This window comes from Ptychodera flava, chromosome 6 (genome assembly GCF_041260155.1).
Source record: "Ptychodera flava strain L36383 chromosome 6, AS_Pfla_20210202, whole genome shotgun sequence".
NCBI classification, from domain to species: Eukaryota; Metazoa; Hemichordata; class Enteropneusta; family Ptychoderidae; genus Ptychodera; species Ptychodera flava.
In genome coordinates, this window is record NC_091933.1 from 31,245,175 (window position 1) to 31,273,108 (window position 27,934).

Genomic DNA, 27,934 nt, shown 5'->3' on the forward strand with positions numbered 1-27,934 from the left:
TTCTACAGACTCACTATGCCCAAGAGATCATGTGATGGCGGTACAAACCAATCCATGCATACCAGTGTGTACGGATATACATGTATATTGTGCATTTGTGCAAATGGTTTTGTCTATTTTAATTCCAGGTTTAACCCGCTGCACGATATTAGGATTCTACTAATAACAACATGCCTAACAAAGGATTCAGTATTTCCATTAGTGATATTGCTAAATTTAACCTGTGAAACATAAAAAGATATTTAGTAGCACTGTTTAGTGCATACAGAATAGCACCTAGTATACAGATTTTCATATTATTTTTACTGATTTTTAAAATCACTTGTTAAAATATCACATTATCGATGAAGATATATTTCAGTGACTTTTTATTTGGGTCAAGTTCAAGGTTGAAATTGAATTGAGGTTGGATTGTATTGCAGAGTGGGGCTAGTGGTACTGGATGGGAGGCACTACCAGTGTTTATCACTCCACACTTGGTCATTGAGAACCTTGAAGGTGATATCTGCATTGCCATAGTTCATGGCGCTGAGTCTTGATACTGATTCTAACGTTTGTGGAATGATTTGACCATCTTTCCAGCAACTCTCTGATATATGTACGGCAAGAAGCTGAAATGAAATGAGAAGAGTTGTATTGACTTTGACGGCAACTGAAATACACGGCTCATGATCAATTGCTTTAAAATGATTACACATTTTCTTCTGTGAGAGGGATTTTCCCATATCATTGGAAAAAGTTTTGTATTAGTCAAGTTTTTGCTGTAATTAAGGAAATCAATAGAACATACAATTTGAACAAAAGAGAAAAACTTACAATTATTTTAAATTTGTTGTTGTGCACAACCTCAATTGAGTGGCAACATTCATATTTTTCTGTGGGCTATAAAGTTGCAAGTAAATCATGTGCTGTTTTTTTAATTAATAACTGCTTTATAAAAACTGGTGTTCAGCTACATGTAACAGGAATAACTGAGGCTATGTAGCTAATATTGTCACACATTTCACATATTTTAGAATTTGCATAATATGCTTAGTTACCTTTCCAACTACAATGGTTGATCCACCGTATTTAGGTTCTCCGATATCCATCGTTTTGTACAGAGAACATTCCAAGGCGAGTGGAGATTCCTTGACTATAGGAGCAATGCCATATTTACTGGCAACTGCCGTCAACCCAACTTCATCAAATTCGTCGACATCAGGATCATATTCATAGGCAGCTATATAGAAAGAGATGCTACCATTAAAGGTATACTGTCACCTGTTCCAATTTTGCCACAGTACCACGGAAAGTGGAAATCTAACCCATCACAGATTTTAAGAGGGTGGCCGCTTTTTAAAAATAGCGCCCTCACATGGGCATTTTGAATACCAAGGAACGCCCCTTTGACCATATATGGGCATATTTAGATTACAGGTGACTGTATAGCTTTAATGCATGGTGAGAAATGAGTGTACTGAGAATACTGAAACATTAGCCTCTGTCTTGATGTGTTAAACCGTTTCAGCCAATATGCTGGTTAATTTTCATTGCCATAGCGATTGACAGATGACAACAAGAAGAGGAGGTTCCAGTTACATGGTGGACTTTGAAATTCAACTTGTCAAACATTTAAGCAGACAATGAAGGTGACAGAAGATGTGAAGGAAGGACTCTTAACCCTTTCAGGCCTGACTTTCTGGTAACTTACCAGAACTACCCCTATATATAGGGGTTTAGGCCTGAAAGTGTCTTAACATAGTTACTAAAACCTAAAGAGCTTCTACAGCAGCAACAAGGAGTATAACTCACTTTTTGTCATGATGAAAATGTTTTGTATCCAGTTTTTGTGTAGAATCTTTCTGTCAATCATATTGTTAGTTGATTGATGTTTATAACTTTTAGGAATTCTTTCCCATACTTTGTTGTACAATCAAATGTCACAAATGCTTCACATACGCCTCAATAGTGGCTAAAATTTGTATAGTCGAAGTCATTCTGTACAGCTAGGGCACTGAGGAGAATTCTCTTCCTGAAGCAAGTTAATTCCACTTTTAATATATTACAATTGGTTTCACATGGTCATAACCCACTGATCATTTTTCTCTATTCAAACTAGTGTTTCCATACCTTGGTAGCCCTTGTCAAATACCGACTGGACTGTGTGGTTGACCACAAAGTGACCGGTGTCCAAAATATTGACCAGGGTGTCCTTGGTACCATGTGTCTTCTTCCTGAATATATACAAACAGACAGACTCTATCATAAGTGGTATTACGATCAAAGAAAAACAGTTAATATGGTTTTTTTTCAATTTAGTAATTTACGCATCTTTAAAGGGAGGGAGTCATCGGAACTGCATGTGTGAGACTTTCTCGTTTACAAACAATTTATTTTATTCATGATATCTAGTCATCATGTCAACATAGCCGCAACATTTAAATTTTATTCATTGTTAACAAACATGTTTTAACTTTCATCAATCTCAAACGTACCATAGATAAAGAGTTTACATCAGCTGTAAGGGTCCCTGGCAACCTTTGAGCAGAGTTCCAATAACACCCTCCCTTTACTATAATTCTTTGTTTGCAGTCTTTGAATTTTCATACTGCCCTCTCACAAGGTAAAACAACAAACTACAGAAATAAAATGCTTTATTAATACTTTGTTGGCTTGTGAAAATAACATTTTTTTTCACTTCAATACCTTAATCTGTGTTTGTTTAAATATAAATAAAACACTTAAACATAAATGAAACTTAAATATAATTAAATACAAGGCAGTATTGCTGAAGGCAATGAGTACTTGGGCCGTGATAGAGTAATTTTGAGGACAATATATACTACTATTCAAATATGGTCTTGAATTTCCTCCTGTCAATTAGGCATTTGATTAACTGGTATTAAACGAAGCAATGGCATGACAACGGCAAAATATGTCTAGCAACTTTTGTGGAGTTTGAGGCAGGGGTTCTTTATTTATAGTGAAAATTGCTTAAACTCCTTAAACATTCAAATTACAGCAAATTTCTTTTGTTCTCGATGGTAGATGTCTAATATTTAGATGGGCATATTTAGATTTCTACCCTATAGTTATTCCTATATACCAAAAATCGGACATCCAGCTCTATTGGCTTGCTCAGAATTAGATATGCGCATAATTAATGAGGTACAATATGTGGTGTCATGAGGTGTCCCATCATACCAAATATGAAGGGTGTAGCACTTGTGGTTACTGAGTTGTGGACAAATATATCTATTTGAGGTCAAAGGTCATTGAGGTCACGTGACATTTTGTCAAAATAATTGTATTGCTAAGTTATTCCTATATACCAAAAATCAGACCTCTAGCTCTATTGGCTCGCTCGCTTGAAAACAATCTCATAAACCTGGCCATATGGGCAACTGTGTATGGCAGCTGGATACTTGACTTCCCGGAGAAGGCGAGCTGTCACGTTCAAGCTCAGGATTATTTGTCGATCAAATTTCAGTAAATTTACCTTACCTAGATGAATTTTGTCTATAGGCTGAAATTTCGCCGAATTTTGACGAAATTGCATCGATTTTTCAGGTTCATATCCGACATTTTTGAGTTTTGAGTGCAGACAGAAATAAGTTTTGAGGCAACATGGCTGCGACCCCATGTTGACCCCGGTATCTGCTAAAGTGCGGGTTGCGGGCTGCGGGCTGCGGGTTTTTAGAATTATGGCTAGATTTCTAATATATGTAATATGGCATTTAGTATATAAGAAATAAAACCTTTAGAATGTGTCTATTATCAATAATGATGATCAGGTCTATCGTACAGTATCCCTTTTCCTGCGAAGTCCATATTTCACCATCAGGTCAGATGGTTAAAACCCGGGTTAAAATTAATGAAACACTACTATATGGTGTATTTTAACGTAATACTGTATATTTGAAGGCTGTTGAAAACATCAATGCTGTAAACTTGATTTTTTGGACTAAAGATGCTATAACAGACCAACCAAATGGGTGAAAATACGTCATGTTTCTGAAAAAATCAAAATCTGCTAAACTAAAAGCGGCGATTCCGAGGACCAATTTATTTATTCCGAGCTGCCTGGCCATTACAAATAATTAGGGATCTGAATCACTTTTCTTTCTTGCCATGGATGTGAGTGAGAAATATACGTAATACCAGACTGACAAAAAAAAATCGCGCCTCGGAAATGTCGCCACTTATCGCGGAATGAAAATTGTTACATTTCTAGTATCAGGCCATAGGAAGTAAATTCTCTGTAATGCATCCATTCACAATTCGGTTCCAGGGCAACTCATACAGAAAATTAAACAATGCCTAGTTAAATGCAATGCATAAGGAAAGATTTGACTTAAAAAAGCGTAGAAGTGATGTGTATTGTAAATGCCGTGTATTTTTCATGAAATCTTTAAAAAGAAAAAGACGTACAACAAAGGACTTAGTTTACTTTGCCGTTTCGGTTCAAGCGAGGTCGCGACCTCAGAGAACGACATTCTGCTAACATTTTACGCGAGAATTTCAGTGGGAAAAACACGCCGGTGCGTTGCCTTATTTTCAGGAATCGATCTAATAGGAATATTTTTGGATGAGTTTGTGTTCTGCAGCTCTCAATAATTTATCTCCTAGTATCATGAACGTATGACTTGCACCTGCAGTATGATAGTCGCTCCATGCCGGTATGCCCCCTTCAAGCATTTGATCCAGCGTGACTTTGAAAAGTTTCCTAGGACTATAATCGTGTTCACCACAATAAAATTATTTGAAACGGCGTTGAAAACGATTTTGAAATTGTGCTTTTATCGGCAGTTGAACTAATCTGAAGTGTGAGAAGGGCGAAAATGATATAAAAAACACACATTTTTTCATGCCCGCAACCCGCAACCCGCAAATAGCGCATCCGGTTGACCCTGCCTAGCCTGCGTACGATGCTATGTGCTACAGCTAACACGCATCGTACGCAGGGCTAGCGAGAGAGTTGCCGACATCGACGGTTATTTACGAGAAGTGAATAAAAGACTGTCATTTTTGGAAGCGATCGAGTAGCTGAGGTAGGCTGGGATACGACTTGGGCCCAAGAACGCTGAATTTCGGCAGTAATTTGGCTTTTACGTGAAGTCCCAAAATGGATTTGAAGTCACCGACCCTACGTACGGGTCTTTGCAGGGCTGTGGTGAGCGGGCGATAGCGGAACACACAGCATCGTACGCAGGGCTAGTTGACCCCAAGTGAAAATGTGTTCGCGATCAAATCTTCCTATATTTTTTCAGAATTTTCGACAAAATCATTGCTTCTTAAATCTTTTGTAAAATATAAAATACTAAAATAAAAATGCGATGTGCCATGTCTCCAGATTTCTAAAACACATCGTTCGTTGACCGTTCGACGGAATACTCATTTCGCAAACTTGTGACGCAGTTGAAATTCAATACTGACCGCCAAGCAATCTTAATGAGACGAGATCATTCTAGACCCCGCTTCTAGACATCCTCCAAATTATCCAACCATTCGCGTTAGAGTTCAGCTCGCTTAGAGTATCATAACATTCTTCGGCCTTCGTTTAGATCGACCCTAATCTCTCCCATTTAGGAAATAAATACACAAGCTACCTCGACAAAACTTCGTGCACCATCCAGGACCAAACGCACTACAAATCTGTCTTGACGTCATCATCTCCTTACATGGTAATCGGCATACCGTATTTTTTAGCAAAGGAGACACAGAATACGTCGGAGTATTCAGTTTCAAAACGTATTACATTGTGTGATGTTGTCAAAAAAGGTAATGTTACTGCAGTGGTATAAATTACAAAACACAAAAGTTCAAATCAGTTTATTTTGGACTGGCTTTACCCAACATTTCATATTGTTTCTTATGCCAGATTTGACCACGTACTTACTGGCGACCCCTTTACATGCAAATTTTGTGTCAAATGGTGTGTTCTCCTGGAAAAACAAACGTACGATTTCTATATGAAGGAGGCGAAATTTGCCCTCAAAACTCGAAACCACCCCTTTATGGGGTGTACCTAGCTATTTTGAAAGAGCTTCTCGAATCTGCAGCTCTATTTCGAATGATGGTCTGGTTTTCTCAGCTCAAGGATAAGTGTTCTCCATCGCTGTGGGCATTACTATTCTCAACTGGGGGTACAGTTTCCAGTCGTAATGTTTTTCATTGTGTCCGGATATAAAACATTTCCTTTTCAAACTTTCACTTTGATTAACACTAGTCCACATCTTGTCAGTGATTAAACATGTTTCAAGTTTAAATGTTAAATTCTGGTCTCGAGCCCTCCTGTTCGACCAAACTGAAATTACCCCTCCCACTTTGGCTCGTCCAGTGGGTGTAGCAAGGGTCGTGCCATCGCTTAGGAAACGGAGGTGCATTAATTGTTGCATTTCGATGCACATTTTGATTATATTCAGAAGATTTTGTGGCAAAAACTCAGATAGAGAAGCATTTATATTCACATCTCACTTATTCATGACTGGCTGAGAGCAGCACTTCCATTAAGTTAGCATCATTACGCCATTTATTATGCCAAGAAAGATGAAGCCAAGACATTTTGCCCTCCCTGGTCTCAGCAAGAAATGGTTATACCTTACAGAGTTTTTTCCCACGGAATGAAAACAAATGTACTTGGGCTGAGGCCCAAGTACAATAAATAAAACACTTGACTTCACCATTGTAATAGAGAATGCAAGAGGTTGGTGGTTCACTGGTGACACGGATGAAAAACTAAACATTTGCCAAATTTTTCACTCTTCCATCGGCTGAGCAGGTACTGACGAAGGCTATCGGTCGTGGCACAATTGCTGCACACAAGATATCATACACTTTGACCTTGTCCATTGCAAATGCATCAAACAGCAACTTTGTTGTACTGAAAGGCAACACTGATGCCTGCTTGTTGTTTGGCTGTTGTGAAGCTTTGTTGTCATGGTGACTGGTGGCTGCTGTTGCCGCAGCTGTTCTGCCAAAGGCTCTTGCACGTTGATTGTAGAGTCTGTGAATTTAGATAAAGTAGTTTCTATTGATGACAAAATTCATCGAAGATTTCATCGAAGATGACATTTACCTTTTTGCCAAAGCTAAAATGTCTCTCTGAAAATAGTCTGTCATGCACTGTCACACCTGTATGGCTGTCATATTTATAATCACATCTGATATCACACTAGGGTTCAGCCCATAACTCTCCCAGCTATTTACTTTCAATAAAGTGACACGTACGTACTTCATAGTTTGTAGAAGGCATGTTTTGAGTAAAGATATTTTTCAGATACTCCTCTTTGTCACAGGTGTTGATAACTTCGTTACTAAGCCAGCGTGCGACAAGCTTGCTGATCTGAGACCAACTATACTTTGTGCCACGGCATTGACCAGGGCTGTTACCCTTGACGCAAGATGGCCGGCTGCAAGCGTGCAGCGTGCACACGGCTGATGCTATCAAACGGTCTGATATTTTATCCCAAACGACGATATATCAATGCTTTTAACTTCACATTCATTTTTTTAAACTTAATTTTATATTTTTGTCATGGGGTTTGGAATTTGTTCAAACACGTCGATCACGTTCCATAAACATTGAGCGTGGGGCATCCGTGTTTCTGGGAGCTGCCATTACCGGAAGTTGGAAATGGCGGTTGGTAATGGCTGCTCCCAGCAATGTTTTCAGAAAGCGATCGACATGTTTGAACAAATTCAAAACCCCATACACGACAAGGTTAAGTGTAGTTTATAGTGTTTAGTCTTCAGTAGTGATAAATAGGTATGACCAAATACAGTAAATATGTAGCATTTCACATCAACACGCCTAGTCCAGTGGGATGCGCTTATATTATACTCCCCAGGGCCATCGGCATTGTAGCGCTACTGGTGAGCGAAGTTGCGAAAACCAAAAATCACCGACCGCCTCACCGCACAGTACTGAAGATTTCCCATAATTCATTGTGATTTGTACACACGGAAACTCCTCAGTGAAATCTACTGTCTCCCTGTAGACAAATTCACTGACTAGTTTTTTAAATTCTGAAATAATTTTGAGGACACCATTCTTCTCAATTCCCATTTTAAATGATTTAGAAAAGTATGCTTGATTGAGAGAGGAGATAGCATTTTTGTAAAATTTTCCACTGATTGTGTCTTCAGCCATACAGAATGTGATGGAAAGTAGGGAGACTAGTTGCACCTGTTTTATGAAACAAAAGGATATTGATTTTCTCCAAACAGAAAGACAAAAGAAATTTGCATGCTAAGTTTCCTCAGAGAATGACCCCTTCAGTTTGTCATAAAAGTATGGCATTTGTAGTACCTGCAGAATGTGACTTTTAATGTTATTTAATGGTTTCTCTGAAATTTATACTGAAATATCTAATCGTACTTTTAAGAAATAGATATAATTAACCAAGTATCTAGAGGTTCTATATTATCGCTTTCAGGCAGTACTGAAAACGTTATAAATAATTTAATGTCGTGTGTACAAATCAAACTGAATTGTGGGTAATTCATTGTACTATGCACCGTAGTGCTACAATTTTGTAGCTACCATTTATTTATTTTTTATTTTTTTATTTATTTGAATCAGGCTCTAGGCCCATAGAAAAATACCATAAAATAAAGAAAATAACAGATACACACAAAAAATCATCTATACAGAAAAAAAACTTCAGTATAAAATAGTTCTCCAGTGCCTGCACTGTAGTGAGTCAATATATGTACAAGCATAAATAGTCTTAAGGGGTAGACCCACCTTTCTTGAGTGATTTTGGTCATTTTTTGTTTTATGGTAAATTTTGAATCTGTCTAATATGGCGTTTGAGTGGACGATAAGTTTGAAACCATAACACACTTGGAAATGAGTTAAATTTTAACAAAAATGAACATTGTAGGCCAGTTCGCGTGCCGTGTTTTTCTTATGTCTTAACGGTTTCCAGATTAGTCAAGGCTATCTCAAGAGCGTAAGTAGATTACGTTATCCCGTCCGGAGGAGTGCACATGCGTCAGTCTTCTTCCCAGCTGCCGGCAGGAAGTATGTCATGGCTACTGAACATGCTGAAGGTAGCCGTCGATTGCAAAAGCATGGTCCACAAAAGCGAAATATCAAGCATATGGCCGGGAATGAGAGAACAGTTAAATTGTCAGAGTTACAGTCAGGCTTAAAACTCCAGTTTCCGATGCGTTGAAAAGGTGTAAACTGGAAATGGTCGCAAGCGAGGAATGTAACGCAGAACGCTTACTCATTCAACACTGAACTGAGCTTCGAATAAAAACTGGTGATACATCTTGCGCATAACAGAGAGGCTGCTCATTGTAGTTTACGTAATTTTTACCTCGTTTTCCTATAACACGTATATAATAGAACTGTTCCCGTACAAAACAAATAACGGCCGAAAATCCAAATAGTAGGGCTTTGTCTTTACATGTTTGCTAAATAAAGTCCAGCATTCAAAATTAATCGCCGCCGAAAACCAAACGTACATTTGTGTCCGCTAACAAATTACGTGGACTCAATGAAAAGTATAGTCTGACATTCAAAACTGACCCCGCCCCGATCAAACTAGGCTACTTCGAATATCCAAAATTACGTCTTTTCTGATAACAGTTTACATGTTTGTCTGCACCTTATGAAGGCCGACATTCAAAATTAATCCCGCTCCAACTAATTGCGACTGATGATAAAAATGTCAGATGATTTTTTAACATCTGCATATGCCAAGTGAAGTCCGGCAACCAAAATTGTTACCGCTACGTTACGGCACCGTCCCTCCGGTGGTTACGGTTTACACGTAAAGCATGCAATGAAGATTACGTTCTGTACGTCACCACAAGTTTCTATCTTTTTTGTGAAAATGGTTGCGACGTCTTTTTGTTTCGACAGTTGGGCGAGCAACATTCCTCTCAGTAGAAATTAGAAATATGCCAATAGTTTGAAATTTTATAACGAGAAACTCGCGCCGGTGTCTGCTCTGCCCGGTTTAGAAACGTGAGCTTATTGTTTTGTAAATTCTATGCGGACACAGAGGGAACGTGATGCGAGTATTGCACGTACAGTTTAGAATGATGCCGTGATTTACAATGTAAACACAATGTTGACCAGCATTTGTTTTTCAATCTGTACCGGAGCTAATCATAGAGCATATATAATTTTTCTCGATCAACTGAACTTTAATTGGCGGACTTGCTCATGAAGTGAGTCGAAGTCCAGGGTCGAAATCAATCTCGATTGAAAAGTATGCGATATTTCACAGCACAAATTCATGTCGGTATAGCTTTAAAATCATTGCGATTGAATTGTTATTAGGTAATTATAAACTTATGCAATAAATTTAAAGAAGCCAAAATTGAAAATGAGAGAATAATTTCCATGAACTTGAAAAAAATTAAACAACCATGAACGTGCTTTTTTCGAATCAGCAACTACTTTTTCCTGTGGATAAACTCAATCACGCTGAAAAACAGCGTGCTGCTGGCCTGTCTATCGTCGCTATTATAGTCAACGGATAGTCGCCACCGGAGAACGACGAATGCTCGTTTCCACACATCAGCCCACGTGATATTCAACTGTTTGATTGAAGTTCACGCATTTCATTACTTGTACAAAATTCGACCTTCGCGATTTTAGAATGACGCATTCAGTTTAATATCAGCGCGGTCACAGATTCACATCTGTTTGAGGTACTCGCCTCCAGGGCACTCGCGAAGCCAAAACAAGTCGCTTTTAGAATTGTTCAAAGTTTCCTGTCAGAATCGATTTATTTCAGTTTTTCGCCAACTTTTTATCTTTCTATCAGGAAATCGTTTTAGATACCAGATATTGTCAGGTGTTATATTTAGTTTAGCCCAACAATGGGTTCTAACATGGCACAACACAAAGTTAGCCGGCACTAGTGCTTCTGAGGTCGGAAACCGCATTCATGTAGCTGTCCGTTTTTAGCTCCATGCCATATTCAAGGCGGACTGTGGTCGTACTTCAATATGCAGTACGGAACGTAAAAGCTAACGTACGTAACACGGCGTTTGAATGAATTCGTCTTTGTCGGTATGTACCACATTGTAAATTCGTTGTCACGTGTCTCTCTCCAGGCAGGAAGCTGAAAACGCGGTGACGATTGCGCAACCAAAGAGAGGAAAACACAATGTCAACGGACATGGCATGCAAAATCACATAATTTTACGAAGTATATATGCAGCCAGCCATTTCTTCGCTTGATAATCAAATTTTAGCTGGTACACTACAGTGCACAGTTAATACGCTAGTTTGTATTTAGCAAGAAGATAATCCCCAGATTTAGCTCGGAATGACAGTTGTGTAAATAAAGCCTAACGCTTACGCCGCGAACTGGCCGTTTCAGTGTTCATTTTCTTCCAATTTTCACGTCATGTATCATTTCATTCATACCACAAATTCAGACAATTGTGCAAAAAGTCCTGTACTTCATTATGGGCTGGGAATTTCCACCGAAAATGTGAGCGAACCGGAATTTTACCTGACTTTGTGCGACTCCAAGGGTCGCATACACATTTCTGCGATTTACTCCGTTCCGTTTTTGGCAATGTATCGCAACTTCTGGAGAGTGTAACTTGGCGCCGCGTTGACGGATTAGCCTTATCTTTGCACAGGTTGTAGTTAGTGACTGTTTCTACAAAACCGTGTCTCAGAATTCCGATAATGTTCCGAAAACAAAAGATATCGTGACAAACGTGGACAAAAGCCGTTAATTTATTCAGAATCCACCACTTCTCACTTTCAAGGCTAATTGTGCAAAAACAAAGCAGAGTATCAAAAATCCAAGACACGGTTTTTTAAACAACTTACCCTCCCTTACGGAAAATTGAGATCTACATCTAGTCCACATTAGATCTACAGTAGACTTTATTTTAATTGGGCAGTAGATGAACTGCTTCATCTACTTTTGTGCATACTAATGAGGTCATAGTTCAGAGAGTAGATGAAATGTAGACAAAATGTGGATGAAAAATTAGATGAAATTTAGATCTCAGGTAGATGAAATGTAGACAAGATGTAGATCTGTTGCTTCGTCTACTTTTGTGCATATTAATCATCAGGTCATAGTTTAGAGAGTAGATAAAATGTAGATGAAAGGTAGACAAGATGTAGATGGAATAAATTACGTATAAGATAGCTTAGACAAAGAACAAGAAATTAGTGAGGCATGGAGATCTTGCAAAAGTGTTGAAAATGAAAATGTAAGTATGTTAACATATGTCAATCAATTTTTAGACTTTAAAAATTGACCGATGGCCATGGTGTAGCACAGGCTAGGGCTGCAGTTCATGATGAGTATCACAATATTGCATATCACAACAACATCCTCTTGATGTAATTTGCTGGCAACTTCACTGAGCACCATGGTATCAATGGACCTTTGCATAATATGAGATATCTCACGCTGGAAAAATCAATCATTCAATGACCGATCATGAGTGGTATTCAGGTCGAAACAGAGAGTAGAACATTGCGCATGCTTAGGCCTACTCAAATTTTTCAAAATCTTTCTCAACTGTACATACATCATTACATGATTAACAGAACAAACTGCATACAAAGCATTTCAGTACATTCAACGACGCTTTATTAAAAAATTTAGAACTGAAATATTCTACATGTTACACAATCAAAATTCATATGGTCGTGGTATTAAAACAGGTGATCAACAAACCTTGCCTACCTCACGGGCCTACCTTACAAGTTGCATTACAATTACCGCAGTACCAGTACAGGTGTATTATACTGGCAGTGTAGAGGCACTGCCATCGTCAAGTTATCGATGCCAACCTATGTCTCAACCCGATGTAATTCTCGATCGGAACACTTTCTATGCATATCAGAATTGATGTCACATTGTTTCCACGGTGTACAGATGACGAAAATGTGCTTGAAAAATAAGATTTGTTGAAGTACGAATGGTGAGCAGGCTGGCTTCTCTCCCCGATATGCATTGATATGCTGAACCGTTGAAAACATGGCGCCTTCTGATTGCGCATGCGCATAAGGTCAACTCTCACAGTTGACCCGGAAATCGAAGCCAGTTACAAGGTCATTTGCTCTAAAAGAGCAAGAGGTGGAGGCTGAAAGGTGGTGGGGAGATCAGTCCATGCGCGAACTCTCCATGAAAATGCAAGAAAATACGTCGCTCAGGTGAAAAAATTACTTAAAGCAGTACTGGTAATTTTTAAAGCTGACTTGTGTTATGCATGTGTACTGAAATGCCATTGCCAAAATAACACTGTAATGTATTATGTAGTCTAATATCTGTTGTGGCAATGATAACAATGTCAATACAATTATTTGTAAGTTGACTGAGAGATAGGGCCGTGGCTGCTGATTTTCACACGATTCAGAAGTGACTCATGATACTCAGAAAGTTTTATACGAGGATAGTTTTGATTTTATTTTTTACAATTAAAAGCAGCTGGGATATCAAACAGGTTCGTTTGATTGTTTGCTGGATATGAAGCCGAGGAAATAAAGTTATCAGTTAACAAATAGCTCACTTGCATATTTATGAAGTTTTGTAATTAGTCACATAACTCCAAAAAAAAACTTACGAATTAGATCAGGGTCCGGCCCGTGGTTAGATGCAACTGTATTGACCCATCTGAAGAAAGTATCAATGAAAACATTGATTTTTTTTATTCTTTTTATTGTGATTCACTTTAAAGTCACTTTTTCAAAATTAATTACTGGATAATCTTTACATTTTTAACTTTACCACAAAATTGTAGTTTGATTCCTGTGATATTTTGCATTTGTGTTCCTCGAGTTAAACAGGAGTGCCTTAATTAGGATGAAAAAAAAATTAATTCACTAATTTCTTCTCTCTATTGTTGTACAGTATATATTCAAATGTAAGGTAAAATGTCTTGTCTTTTACTGATGCCTTCTCGCATGGATCCTGCAGTTTGCCAATCATAGAATTTGAAGGGATTGGATTGTTGGACATAGTATACAGCAAGAAACAGTACATTAGATTAAATGTAGACAAGATGGTGATTTTTGAAGTAGAAGTAGATGAGTCTTTGTTTGCCTAAGTGAATTTTGTAGATGAAACTCCCTTAGATTGGACGGTAGATCAGTGTAGATCAAGCGTAGACGAAGTTAGTGTGAAATGTAGACATAGTCATGTCTGGTGTGGACAATATCTGTAGACAAAGCTTCATGTAGACAAACTGCTGTGGCTGTTCATCTACAAAACCCTGATGTAGATCTACATAAAGTCTACTGCAGACGGTCCGTAGATCTACTCTCATCTACTGTGGACATAGGTTTTCCGTAAGGGCTGCCATCGATTGCAGTAAACGGCTCACCAATTGCCATCACCCTCTCGTACTTACACTTTTTTAAGTGAAAAAAACTCAAAAACACACATTTTTGAGCAAAACAAACACATGCAAACAGGTTTTGAAATATTCTCACAATTTTTATAATCTTCAACTGTCGACCTACCCAAACATATACTACATGTTGGGTTAAAGATTCATTTTAATGGTAAAAAATCAGGTTAAAGAACAGTGTCTGCGAATGTGGCTCCCCCTTAATATAAGAATTCTGAGATCTCTTAATTCTGTTCATAAAGTTAAAATATAGTGACAACATCACTGTTCGCTCCCATATAGTTATCAAAACAAGTCAACAATTGTATGAAACATATACATACAGACAGACTGACATACACAGACTGGCACAGAGTGATGACATTGACCCCAAGTGTGCCTTGGCCCATGGAGAGTGATAAAGATATAACAAACAGCTGAATGTAATGATAAAATAGTTAAGTATAGGCCTATACAGCACTGAGAGTGAATGTTACAGCAATTTGATTAGTTTCTTTTCCTTTTCTACTTCTGTGATAATATTTAAGACAATCAATCTGCAAGGCAGTTTACGTACGCCATTCTAACACTCGCAGGTTTTATTTTTGTCGTTTATGCGGAAAATGCAGGCAAATGTTTATTTATGCATATTAATGAGAGAGAACAGTGACGTGGTATTGACAAATATGTTATTTTTTACAAGCACACAGTAAACTGTTCTTGATTTTTCATTTACAATATTTGACATAGACTGAAGTACATAACATGCAACAAATGTTTACAGTTTGCCCCATACACCAGATACATGGAGAAATTTCAACATACAATCATCAACTCAGAAACTCTACAGGAAAAAGTAAACATTGTTTTCTTCCAGAACAGCTTGTACATCCACATCTGGAACAACTTACAAACTTAAGGAATTACACAAGGATGATGACACAAGAGATAAAGTTAACTGTGGTGAACTTGACTATTCCTTTCAAATCCTTACCTAACTTGACATCTTAAACTAAAATACACTGCATGGTTAATTGTGCACAAAAATACATCGGGGTGGACCATCTGATAAGGGATGGTGTCTGGAAGATCGATGAGGTACATTATCTTTTTTATCCGATCCATTGTACATTCTTTTTTCCCCACTCTCCCACCTTTTCTTTTTGTCAAACCTTCTCTGGCTGAATTTTTTATTGGCATTTGTTTGGAATTTTTTCAAAATCTGCCAGGATTTTTTTACCGCATTTCAACACCAAATACAGTTTACCATATCAAATGCTTACTAAATCACCACATTATATATTCTTAGTTCCAGTAGGTATAAAATTACTGAAAAAAAATCTTAAAAATACAAAATGAAAGATATCCCAGTAAAACTGAAAGTTTCGCAATGTTGCCCCAAAATTCAAAATTCCGGATTTCATCTTAATTTCAATATATCTTATTAACAAAAACCCTAAGGACCGGTTTGCTAAATATCAAAGCAATCAGACTGGTAAATTTTGAGAAACAAATTTTTTGACCAAAAATGAGAAAAAATTGCCCCCCAAAATACAAAATTGCAGATTTCATCCTAATTTTAAATATATCAAATTAACATAAACCCTAGGAACCTGTACACTAGATATCAAAGCTACCAGATCACAAGTTTAGGAGAAAAATTTTTGACCAAAAAAGGCAAAATTGCCCCCAAAATAAAAAAAATAGCGCCAATGGCACTTGATCACAACTGGCACATTGTGAAACTACTCATAATTAATGAGGTACAATATGTGGCGTCATGCGGTGTCCCATCATACCATATATGAAGGGTGTAGCACTTGTGGTTACTGAGTTATGGACAAATATGTATTTTCAGGTCAAATGTCACTGAGGTCATGTGACATTTTGTCAAAAAAATTGAATTGCTAAGTCATCCCTATATACCAAAAATCAGACCTAGCTCTATTGGCTCGCTCAAAATTAGATATGCACATAATTAATGAGGTACAATATGTGGCGTCATAAGGTGTCCCATCATACCATATATGAAGGGTGTAGCACTTGTGGTTACTGAGTTATGGACAAATATGTATATTTGAGGTCAAAGGTCACCGAGGTCACGGGAGATTTTGTCAAAATATTTTATATATCTGCGTGAACGGAGGGACATGACCCAATCTATAAGGCCCTGGACTTCATCCATGGGACCTAAAAACTGTGTCACTGAATCCTTTTTGCAATATGAATATGATGACAAACTAAATTTTTATTTTACTTGCCCTTATACATGGATTCTATAGACAGCTGACTTATACATGGTAGTCTATGGTGGTGTAAACTAAAAAGTCCTCTAACATGGCAAAATCGACGTGCATCTGTATGGGGTAGGGTACTATCCTTGTGCAAAGTTTGAAAGAAATTGACCAGGGCATGTCTGAGATATCTGCGTGAACAGACGGACGGATGCACACACGGACGCAGGCACGCACACACGGACATGACCAAACCTATAAGTCCCCCGGACGGTGTCCGTGGAGACTAATTAGACAGACCACGAAGTCAATGAGCAACATACAGCTGAAAGACTATTTTTCACATTGCGATTTTAAGCCCATTTTTATGAGAAAAGGGACATGTATATGTATATGGAGAAAACAGCAGAAGACATATTTGTAAATTGTTTGTTAAGTGACAATCATATATGCATCTCTTGAAATTTTGTGGTTATAAGGTATAACAGTAGTGTAAGAATAATGAGGTTAGAATAAGTTAGTAAAGCTAAGTTGACAGTAATTAAGATTACAAAATTATACACTAAGCTGAGGAAATCTGAATGAAATAAATGTTGAAAAGTAGCAAAGTCATGGTCATCTTTTGTCTAATACCTTGTGTAAGTTCATGAACTTTACATAAATCTTGCTATAGATTTGTTGCTAATGGGCAATAACTGTGTTTCAGATCATTTGAGAGCGAATCAATCCATGACAGGTTTAAATTGTTATATACTTCTATTTAAAGGAGAGAAACGTCTCAAATAATTTTTTCCCTGTAATTTCCTGTGAGAACACATGGACATGCGTAGGACTCTATGCTGGTGCTACCTTGCAACTTGTCATGGCATTGTTAACCTGTTCACCCTAATTTCCTGTAGACAGGTCCACACTCACCATTGATAACAATGGGTTTGGGCCATACCATGGTAGTGAAAGACTGTAACATGTGAGGTCATGGATACTTAATCTCAGGAATGTCAAAGTCTGTATATTGACTCAAGGATGTTACATAACAAATGCTTAGGTCATCTCAAAAGTGAGAATCTAAACTATGAAATATGTTTTTTTTTATTGCTTTTGATACCCAAAAGAGCATAGAAATCTCTTATACTTTGAATCAGCCATCCTGCATATTTCTAACATTCATCAAAACCTCATTTCTGTTCCACAACTCATAAAACAGTCCACAATGCAGGATTGGTGTACATTCCAAAACTACATATATGAAAGACCCCTAAAATCAATTAGTTAAAAAGGGGGGTTAGAAATTTCCCAAAACTATATAACCGCCACTCCGTTTGGCTCCATTTTTCGGAATTGGAACCTTGGAACCAGTCTATGTATCGGTACCAAATATCAACGCAGTCTGTTCAGCAGTTTTTGACTTTTTGTCGTTTACGGAAATGGACGACATCAAACACCGGTTGAAACCACCTCTATATCACAACTTCCAGTTGTGATAAAAATTGCCAGTTTCAACATACCTTCAATACATTATATTGAGATTAATCTTAGATACCTGTATACCAAATATCAAAGCTATCAAATCAGTAGTTTTTGGATTAAAAAATTTTTTATCAAAAATTGGGAAAATTGCCCCAAAATTACAAATATGACAATATCAATACAATTTGTACAAGCATGACTGAGGTCATTCTGAGGAACATGAATATTAAGTTTCATAGCAATCACACCAGTGATTTCAGAGAACAAGATTTTTTGACTAAAAACGGAAAAAATACCCTAAAAATACAAACATGCAAATTTCATCCCAATTTTTGCACACATAATTTAGAATACCTAAAGAAATCTGCATACCAAGTTTCAACCAAATCTGACCAATGCTTACTGAGTTTTAGCCATTTGCAGGATTTTTCCTTTTTTCCCCCTCATTTGCATATTTTTGGCACTGACATGTTCATTTGAACAAATTCACATCTCCACCCCTAGGTGCACCTGTACACCAAATACTAAGACAGTAGGTGCTACGGTTTAAGAGTTTTTGATGTGGACGGACATACATACATACATACATACATACATACATACAGACGACATTTTTCCACCTTATACGAATACCTCCCATTTGCATATATAACATATGCATATATGGGAGCGTAAAAATGTTTTTACGCAGTAACTCGCCAAAAAGACAATACATCATAGACAACAAACATGGTACTAATACTACAACGTCTTGACAGATTAAAAAGTCGTCTGAAACAATTATTATACGCCACTCGAATTTTCGTTAGAGAGCGCTTTGTAAAGGTGGACCAAAGCTGGCAGCAGTATAAATTTGAGCAAAATTTATACCAGCTTCGGGTAATGGCGGCTCCCAGAAACACTCGCACTGTGTTTTGAACGTGATCGACATATTTGAACGAATACCAAACCCCATAAATGACAAGATTAGTGTAGTATAGTGTTTAGTATTCGGTAGTGATAAATCGGTACGACCAAATGCAGTAAATATGTGGGATTTCACATCAAAATGCCGCGTCATGTGCGACGCGCTTATTTTGAAAGCTACAGGGCCATCAGCACTGTAGAGCTACTATACTAAGGTGAGCGAGGTCGCAAAAACTAAAACTCGCCGACCGCCTGACACCGTAGAGCTATAATTTTGCAGCCAATGTACACCATGGAGGTATAGAGACCCTCCATGTGTACACCAAGCTTTTCGGAGGAAGTGCAGCTGTCACCAATACCGAACAGAGGTCCTATAGACCGGTCCTACTAAGTACTGCCCGTCACTGCCCGTCAGAAATTAACCTTCCAATTACTGTAATCTGTCGATATATCAATACCATTGAGACCACTTATATAATAGAAGCTACAAAATAAGAGTCTGTTTTACTCCCGGGGGGGGTACCTGCCCTGAGAAGTGGTAGGGGTGTGCGGCCGCACGTAAAAAACCCGGGCCCATTTTAGACCTAAAATCTCGTTATTTTAGGACCCCATTTTAGACCTTATGACCTTTGACCCAGGTCAAAAGTCATAGTGTCAAAATTTGCAAAAACGTAATCGGGTAAAAAGCAAGCATTTGCAAGACTGAGCTACCGGCAGAGCTTACCACTGTACTGCATTTACGGCTTTGTTGTTGCTGGCCAAGCCATGATTTCCGAAAAACGTTTTTGGAAATACTAAAAAAATTGAGTGAAAGAAACTATCTTTCACCCTCACCAAAGTTTTGTCCAGCTTCTGAAATTATCAGTTATCTGCAGTTACAGTCTGACTGGTGGTTTTTAAAATTCCAAACTACAAGAAGCCTCGCCGTTCGTCAATAAGGCACTGCAGTTTTCCCATGGTCAACCTGTTATGATAGTAGTAGAAGAGCCACTTTGTTTCGATATTTTCTATTGGGCAAAATTCTTCCATATATGGAGTTCTGACCAATTAGTGACAGTGTTTTAAAACAAAGTCTGTGTTTATTTGGCTAAAGTCAGGGGGTCTCTTTAATGGTTCCCCTGACACACAAAAAGATATCGATGCTTATTGAGTGCAGCTCAAAACCCTGTGCTAGGAAGACGGGAACTGACAGTTGGAATTTGTTCTTGTGTGGCACTCAAAAATCGACCCCATTTTAGACCCTGGTTTACTGTGAGTTGATACCCCCATTTTAGACCAAGTTGCTGAAATACCCACCCCATTGGGCGCACGTATACATATGGCAAGTAATGGAAGTACCCCCCCCCCCCCCCGTGTTTTTACTCCATGCCCGAGTCCTGTCTCAGAACTAACGTGAATATTGGAGCGCTAAGTTCTCTACTCGACGGGCAGTGATGATAGGCAGTGTTCGGACATCGATTACGATCAGCGTTGCCACTCGTTCGCAAATCAACATTTTCTGATCTTGGAATATTATTTCGTTCGTTTTTACAAAGAGTAGTGGTCTTGGTATTGAGATATCAACTGATTACAGTCGTTGAAAGGTAAATTTCCCGACGGCAGTGACGGGCAGTGGTCGGACGTCGACGGGCAGTATGTATGGCCAATGCCTTGGTGATGCATGTACGATTTGCTGCGAAAACGAGCCCTGCCACTCCTTGACGTGTTCTGCTGGGAGTGGGGAAAACGAGCCCTGCCACTCCTTGACGTGTTCTCTGCTGGGAGTACTCCAATGACCAAGCTACCCGAGTGGCAGAGGCTACGGATTCGCAGCAAATGTACGATCACACGATTAGCGTTGCTACTCGTTCGCAAATCAACATTTTCTGGATCTTGGAATATTATTTCGTTCGTTTTTACAAAGAGTAGTGGTCTTTGGTATTGAGATATCAACTGATTACAGTCGTTGAAAGGTAAATTTCCCGACGGCAGTGACGGGCAGTGGTCGGACGTCGACGGGCAGTATGTATGGCCAATGCCTTGGTGATGCATGTACGATCACACGATTAGCGTTGCTACTCGTTCGAAAATCAACTGTACGGGATGGGGATTTGAGCAAGGTTCTGGGTCAGTATAAATTACTGGATCGACACCCGAATCAGCGTTCAACCGCTTTATTGACTAGAACTCAACAACACTAAAACTAGTACTGAACAGTAACATCTAGAACGTGAGAAAAGTATCCATTTTTGGCGGGATACCGCAACATCACAAACTCGATGTGATTGGCTAATGAATACTGAAAGCTGATTGGCTATCATAGTTCAAAGTCTGAATCCGCACAACAAGTCCACGAAAATAAACTTTCATCTCCGATATTTCTCCCGGGCCGCGGAATTTTTGAGAAATAGCTCAATCAATAAATCTAATGAAAACTTGAACATTGCTTTATCTAAACACAAACTGAAATGCTGAAATGTGTCTTTACTCAGTTCTTGTAATGCACATTAATGAGAGCAAGAGTTAACTTCTAATGGGTAAAGTTTGTTCACGGGTCTACTTGTATGTCCCATGGCTGTCTTAATCTCCGCTGATCTTACAAGGTTGTCGCGTCCGTAGTTGAGTCTTTCAACTTTTAGCCAAACTCCAATTTAGGCGTCGCTTCACGTCGTCCTGAACAAGTACTATATCTCCAACCTTGATGGCATTTACAGTTTTTCCGGACAAGTTATGGCTCTCGCGTAGAGCTGGTAAATACTCCGACACCCATCGACGCCAGAATCGCGTGTGAAGTGTAGTTAGCAGAGTATAGCGTTTGTTTAACTCATCGTGGTTGCCATACGTTGGGTCGGAAAGTTCGTCATCATCAACAGATAGATATGGCAACGTAGTCAAGGGACGACCATGCAGTAGATGAGCTGGAGTTAACGGTATATTGTCTCTAACGTCGGCAGAGACGTAAGTTATCGGCCGGTCGTTCAGCATTGCCTCGACTTCAGTTAGCAGGGTGTTCAGCTCATCGTAGGTTACATACGCACGTCCCAGAGTTTTCTTTATGGCGTTCTTCGTCAGCCCAATCAATCGCTCCCAAAACCCCCCAAACCATGGGCTCGTTGGGTATGAATTTCCATTCAACTCGTTTATTCACCAAGTAGTCCTTCATTCAGGCGCGTCGAATAATCGGTTCAATTCGTCCGATGCTGATATGAAGTTAGTCGCGTTGTCCGAGATCATTTTACTAGGAAGTGAACGTCTCGCTGCAAAGCGACGGAAAGCTTGCAGGAAACCTCTTGTCGATAAGTCAGTGACTAGCTCTAAATGAACCGCGCGTGTTACTGCACAGGTGAATAGACACGCGTACACCTTTGTGTCACGTACAGTTTTCGTAGATTTGATGTACAACGCTCCAGTAAAGTCTACTCCTGTCACAGTAAACGGTGGTGTAATGTTTACACGATCTGTTTGGAGAGGTGCCTGTACTGGATATGTGTACGAAGTTCCGCTTATCTTACGGCATGTGACGCACTTTCTCAGGAGAGACCTCGCAGTATGTCGTAGTTTCGGGATCCAGAATCGCTGCTGTAAGTTTGTTACAGTTGACTGTACTCCGCGTGAAGAAGTCGTGAATGTGCGTCGAGAATTAAGTGATCGGTAAATCGATGATTATTCGGCAACAAAATCGGGAATTTCACATCGTAACCGATAGGCGCGTTCTGTAATCTTCCATCGCATCTCAGTATTCCGCTTTCGTCGGCGAAAAGTTTCAGCTGTTTCTGTGTTGTAGCAAACTGTCCTTTCTGTTGCACTGAACGTGTGCCGTAAGTCTCTTGTTGGATGTGTTTGATCCAAACGAGTTCCGCGTGTTGTATTTCATCTGCAGTGATGGGTCCGCGTTTCCGAACAGCTGATTTCTTCAAATTCGATACGAATCTTATGACCAAGGCAGACACGCGAAGGAGTTTTGGCAGGTTGCTGTATCTGTTCGCGTCCACAATGAATTGTATACCAGTTGCTAGCATTTCGCGTTCCGGTTCGCTGACAATTTTGTTATCTCCTATCTGATCTGAGTTACAAGGAGATCGTCGTCTCTTGCAGCTGACAGTGAAACGTGGTGTATGGCACTGTCAAACATTCGCTGATTGGCCAGTCGCCGTGGTGTAACCAAGAGGGTCCATTCCACCAAAGTTTGTTTGTCTCTAGGTTACGCGCAGAAATCCCTCGGGTTAGCAAATCTGCTGGATTTTCCTTTGTAGGACAGTATTTAGCGGTACAAGAAATTCCTCTGATTTCCTTGACGCGATTGGCAATAAAGACTGGAAGTTTCTTGTCGCTGTTTAACCAGTGTAGAACTATCTCGCTGTCTGACCATAAAATACACTGTTGAATACGTAGTTTATCCATAAATGCGTTGCACAAGAACTTGATTAGCCTTGAGCCAACCAAGGCAGCCATCAACTCCAACTGAGGTAAAGTTAGTTCTTTGAGAGGCGCAACTCGAGTTTTGGCCATGACGATTGCGGTCTCGTTGCCATGACGAAGGTATGCGACCGCACCATATGCCTTCTTGCTTGCATCGGCAAACACGTGTAAGTCGTAGTCTTGGCTGTCAGGCTGAATTGGAGAATCGAAGTACTGTCGCTTGAATTTCAGCTCTGTAGTTTTACTGATATCATTCGCTATATCTGTCCACTGTTTACACATTTCGTTACCAAGAGGTTCATCCCAGGCCAGTCCTTTCTTCCATAATTGTTGTATGAACACCTTTGCCTTGACATGAACTGGAGAGAGGTAGCCAAGAGGGTCGTACAAGCTCGCTGTTGTTCTGACGACTTCGCGTTTCGTGGTGAGACTATCGATCGGTTTGTGATCTTTCTTGGCGTACGTTAGTTCATCTGTTTCAGTCAACCAACGGAGTCCAAGTGCGTTTACGTTAGTGTCCGGTTCGAGTTTATTGTCTCTTTCTGCAAGCACGCGAATATCTTCACAGTTAGACGACCAGCTTCGTAGATTAAATCCGCACGATTCAAACAGGTGGTTTGACTCCTCATAGTATTCGACCGCATCTTCGTTACTATCGGTTCCGCTGAGGATATTATCCACGTAAATATTGTTCTCGAGGTCGGTCGAAGTTGGAGTGCGTTCGTGAGATTCTAAGTGGGTCTTTACAACCGCGTTGAGGATGAATGGGGAGCTGACGGCGCCAAAGAGTATCACCTTGAAACAATACGTTTTGAACAGACTTTCCGGGTTCATTGGTTCGGATAACCACAAGAACTTTGTAAACTGACGGTCACTTTCATCCAATCGCACGTGTAGAAAGGCCTTTTCGATGTCGCTCGAAAAAGCGATGCGGTTTACCCGAAATCGAAGTAGAATTTGCGTTAGGTCGTTCAGTAGAGGTGGGCCCGTTAGTAGGCAATCGTTCAAACTTGGAGAATCGGTCGACTGCTTGCAACTACAGTCATAAACAATCCGTATTGGCGTCGTGGCTGAATCTTTCTTGACTGGGTGATGTGGCAGATAGTGGCCGCTGCGACGTGCGCTTTCATCATCTGTCGTTTCTTCGATGAAATCTCGCGCGCTTTGGTCGGAAATGATTTTGTCATAAGCCTCCAGAATGTCCGGTGTCAGTCTGCGAGCCATAGAACGCGTACGCATCTCCGCGATATTGTAGTTTGTAGGTAGGGCCGGGTGGTCTGGTTTCCATGGTAACCGTGCCACATACTTGCCATTTTCAATGCGTAAGTGAGTGTCTCTGTAGAGTTCGAAGTCATCTTTCGTTTTATTGTTCGCGAGCAGTTCATCTTTGATGCCGATTGTCTCGAGATCCCAATAAACTTTGAGTTGAGACTCTTCTTCGCAGGTGTCTGTGAGAATGTGTAGAATCGTGGCTGGGTTTTTGGTCGCCTTTCCTGAGTGAATGGGACCGGAAGGAGATATCCGAACTTTGAGGACACGGCGGTAGGTCCTGAGCCACGAATCACGCGATCTTCTACAAAATCCCAATAATAGTCCGCACCGATCAACACAGATATCTCGAACGAAGTGGCATCCGAAACAGGGTGAGCTAGGGTCAATTCTCGTAGGTAGGGTACATTGACGAGCGATCGTGTGACAAAGTTAGTCATTCTTGTGGTGATCTGAGGAACTATGAGCACAGAAATGTCTATTTTCTGTCCAGAGAGCGTATTCAGTGTAAGCGTGGTTACATCGATTGATCTTTCGCGGGGTTGATTGTCACTCGAATGATGTCAGCCGAATTACTTCAGTGCCTTTAATCTTCAAACCGAGTTTTGTAGCGAAAGTTCTCGTGACGAATGAACGCGTAGCACCTTCGTCGAATAACACCGTAGCGTCAACTGTTTGGCGTTTCGTAGAGACTGGAACGACGGCTGTTTTGAGAAGGATTGGTCCGTTTCGCGAGTTACTGGCATTGTAGCTCTCCTCTGTCTTGGCAAATTGAACGTGTGTCTCAGTAGCTGGGGTATTTACTGTTGCCTTCGCAGTTTTATCGGTGTTATTGTCCGTGCGATCTTGATGGAGAGACGTGTGATGTTTTCTGCGGCATACACGACAACTGAATCTTGATTTGCACTCACTGACTCGGTGCTTTCCCAAGCAATTGAAACAAAGTTTATCGCGTTTCACAATATCAAGTCGCTTGGCGCGATCTGAGACGACAATGCAGTCGTTGGGAAAATGAGAGTCCTTACAATAGGCACACGCTCTGGATTTCTTGAGTTTAGCGGGAGAAGCTTTGGCGTGAAATGCGGCAGTCATGGATGGTTTATCGGAGGAACCGCAGTCAAGTTCATCGGTTGAGTATCCAGCCTGTAGTGCGTCGATTTCCTTGTAAATCGCTTTCCGTAGATCGGCTAGATTCCATTCGTTGTTACCGTGTTCCCGTGCGATTTGTTTGCGAGTATTTACAGGAAGTTTTTCCAACACTATGGGTACAAGTAAATCTCCGTAAGATTCTTCACTTTTCCCAAGAGATTGAAGGCCGCGAATGTAGCTCTCAAGGGTGTCGTAGAAATTTCTGAGACTACTGAGTTCTCCTGTGGGAGTAGACATGTCCCACAACGCTTTCATGTAGGCGCTTATGATTTTGTGTTTCTGGCCATACCGTTCATCCAAAAGTTGAAGTGCATGTCCGTAGTTTGAACTTGTGAGAGATAGACCTTCGATGGTCCGAGCTGCCTCACCTTGAAGCTGAGCGCGTAAGTACTGGAATTTCTGTACGTCTCCCAGATTTTTGTCGTCATTGACAGCAGACTTGAAGGCGTCAAAGAAACTCACCCATTTCAGTATGTCCCCGGAGAAGGTGGGTAGTTGAAGTTTCGGAAGACTAGTGGTTTTCACAGAAGTAGACTGAGTCGTGGGTAAAGCTCCTCCGTTGTTAGATCTGACTGGTGATGAGCTTTCCGAATTTCTGTCGATAAATCTGCATATCTTACGTTTCCTGTCGAACACGTTATGGAGATAGTCGTCGGCCTCCTCGATGACTCCTTCGAGTGCACCCTCGTCAACACTTTCGATTATTTTCAAATCTACTGATGCAAGAATATCGTACTTAGAGTTTATCAACTCACTTAGAGTGATGAGATTGTCGAGGGCAGTCGTCTTGTTGGCTTCAGAGTCGAAAGAGGCGATGAGATTTTCGGCTTTGTTGAAGAGTTTGGTCAGCGAAGCCCGATGGCCTCTTCGCGTTCCCTTCAGTCTCGTGAGTGGTGTCGATACGGGTTGCTCCGGAGCGTCTGCCATCCTGGTCTCGGCACCAAAAAATGTACGGGATGGGGATGTGAGCAAGGTTCTGGGTCAGTATAAATAACTGGATCGACACCCGAATCAGCGTTCAACCGCTTTATTGACTAGAACTCAACAACACTAAAACTAGTACTGAACAGTAACATCTAGAACGTGAGAAAAGTATCCATTTTTGGCGGGATACCGCAACATCACAAACTCGATGTGATTGGCTAATGAATACTGAAAGCTGATTGGCTATCATAGTTCAAAGTCTGAATCCGCACAACAAGTCCACGAAAATAAACTTTCATCTCCGATATCAACATTTTCTGGATCTTGGAATATTATTTCGTTCGTTTTTACAAAGAGTAGTGGTCTTTGGTATTGAAATATCGACTGATTACAGTAATTGGAAGGCTAATTTCCTGACGGGCAGTGACGGGCAGTGACGGGCAGTAATTAGTAGGACCCGTCACAGTCGTTTGGGGAGCTGTTCAGCGCTGGGACTATTCGCCCCATAGACGAGTAGCAAGAAATTTCTTGCTACTCGTCTATGGGGGCGAATAGTCCCAGCGCTGAACAGCTCCCCAAACGACTGTGGACCCGTCCTAGACTACAACATTCAGGAACATATGAAAGAAAACAATTACCTATGTCCAGGTCGAGATAGATTGCAGATGTCATGTCTCAGCGCTGTGACGAACACACAAATACTACGACAAAACTCCATTGCCAGAGAGCAACCAGGCCTCGCTGGACTAGGGGTACGTGTTTACACGAAAGCAACTTCTGGTGTATTTTGCAGCCGCGCCTGTACACAAGGAATTATATTGTACATGTATCTTTTAGCAGCAGCTACAACCAGTGTTTGTTAATCCTTGTATCGTTGAACTGTAAAGGTATTTTTGCCTTACCACAATTCGTTGAACTGTACAGGTATTTTTGCCTTACCACACTTCTTAAGTGTGTTGTTGCCCAATAAACATTATTTTAGATCTCCCATTTTCTATCACAGGAGATGATAGGACTGACCCTGTAGAGATGACTGTGTGAGGTCGAGGTTGAGCAGATTTACGAGTGTGCGCATGAGTGTTATGACGTCAAAAGGCCTGCGCATTGTGGTAGAACTCTAAGTTGAGGCTTGACCTTAGCTTATAAAGCAATGGACTTGTCGAAATAGCGGGGAGGGGGCCCTTGGAAGATTTCGGGGGGGGGGGGATTCCGAGAGGGTGCCTTGATAAAAAATTCTACAGACATACCTGACAGATGAACAAGCCAAACTT

General features: G+C 40.2%; 3 protein-coding genes across 3 annotated transcripts; all 3 read right to left on the minus strand.

The window, feature by feature from the left end:
- Positions 1 to 284: 284 nt before the first annotated feature.
- LOC139135476 (uncharacterized protein aq_928-like) lies at positions 285 to 27,698 on the minus strand. Its single transcript, XM_070702866.1, has 5 exons — positions 27,302 to 27,698; positions 6,668 to 6,988; positions 2,113 to 2,217; positions 1,041 to 1,222; positions 285 to 611 (listed from the first exon to the last, which is right to left on the minus strand). The coding sequence occupies exons 2-5, from the start codon at positions 6,726 to 6,728 to the stop codon at positions 453 to 455; spliced, it is 507 nt and encodes a 168-aa protein (XP_070558967.1). The 5' UTR covers positions 6,729 to 6,988; positions 27,302 to 27,698; the 3' UTR covers positions 285 to 452.
- LOC139134438 (uncharacterized) lies at positions 22,493 to 22,921 on the minus strand. The gene has a single exon (XM_070701299.1). It carries the CDS (start codon positions 22,919 to 22,921, stop codon positions 22,493 to 22,495), a length of 429 nt encoding a protein of 142 aa, XP_070557400.1.
- LOC139134439 (uncharacterized) lies at positions 22,971 to 26,666 on the minus strand. Its single transcript, XM_070701300.1, has 2 exons — positions 25,190 to 26,666; positions 22,971 to 24,814 (listed from the first exon to the last, which is right to left on the minus strand). The coding sequence occupies exons 1-2, from the start codon at positions 26,664 to 26,666 to the stop codon at positions 22,971 to 22,973; spliced, it is 3,321 nt and encodes a 1,106-aa protein (XP_070557401.1).
- Positions 27,699 to 27,934: the final 236 nt, after the last annotated feature.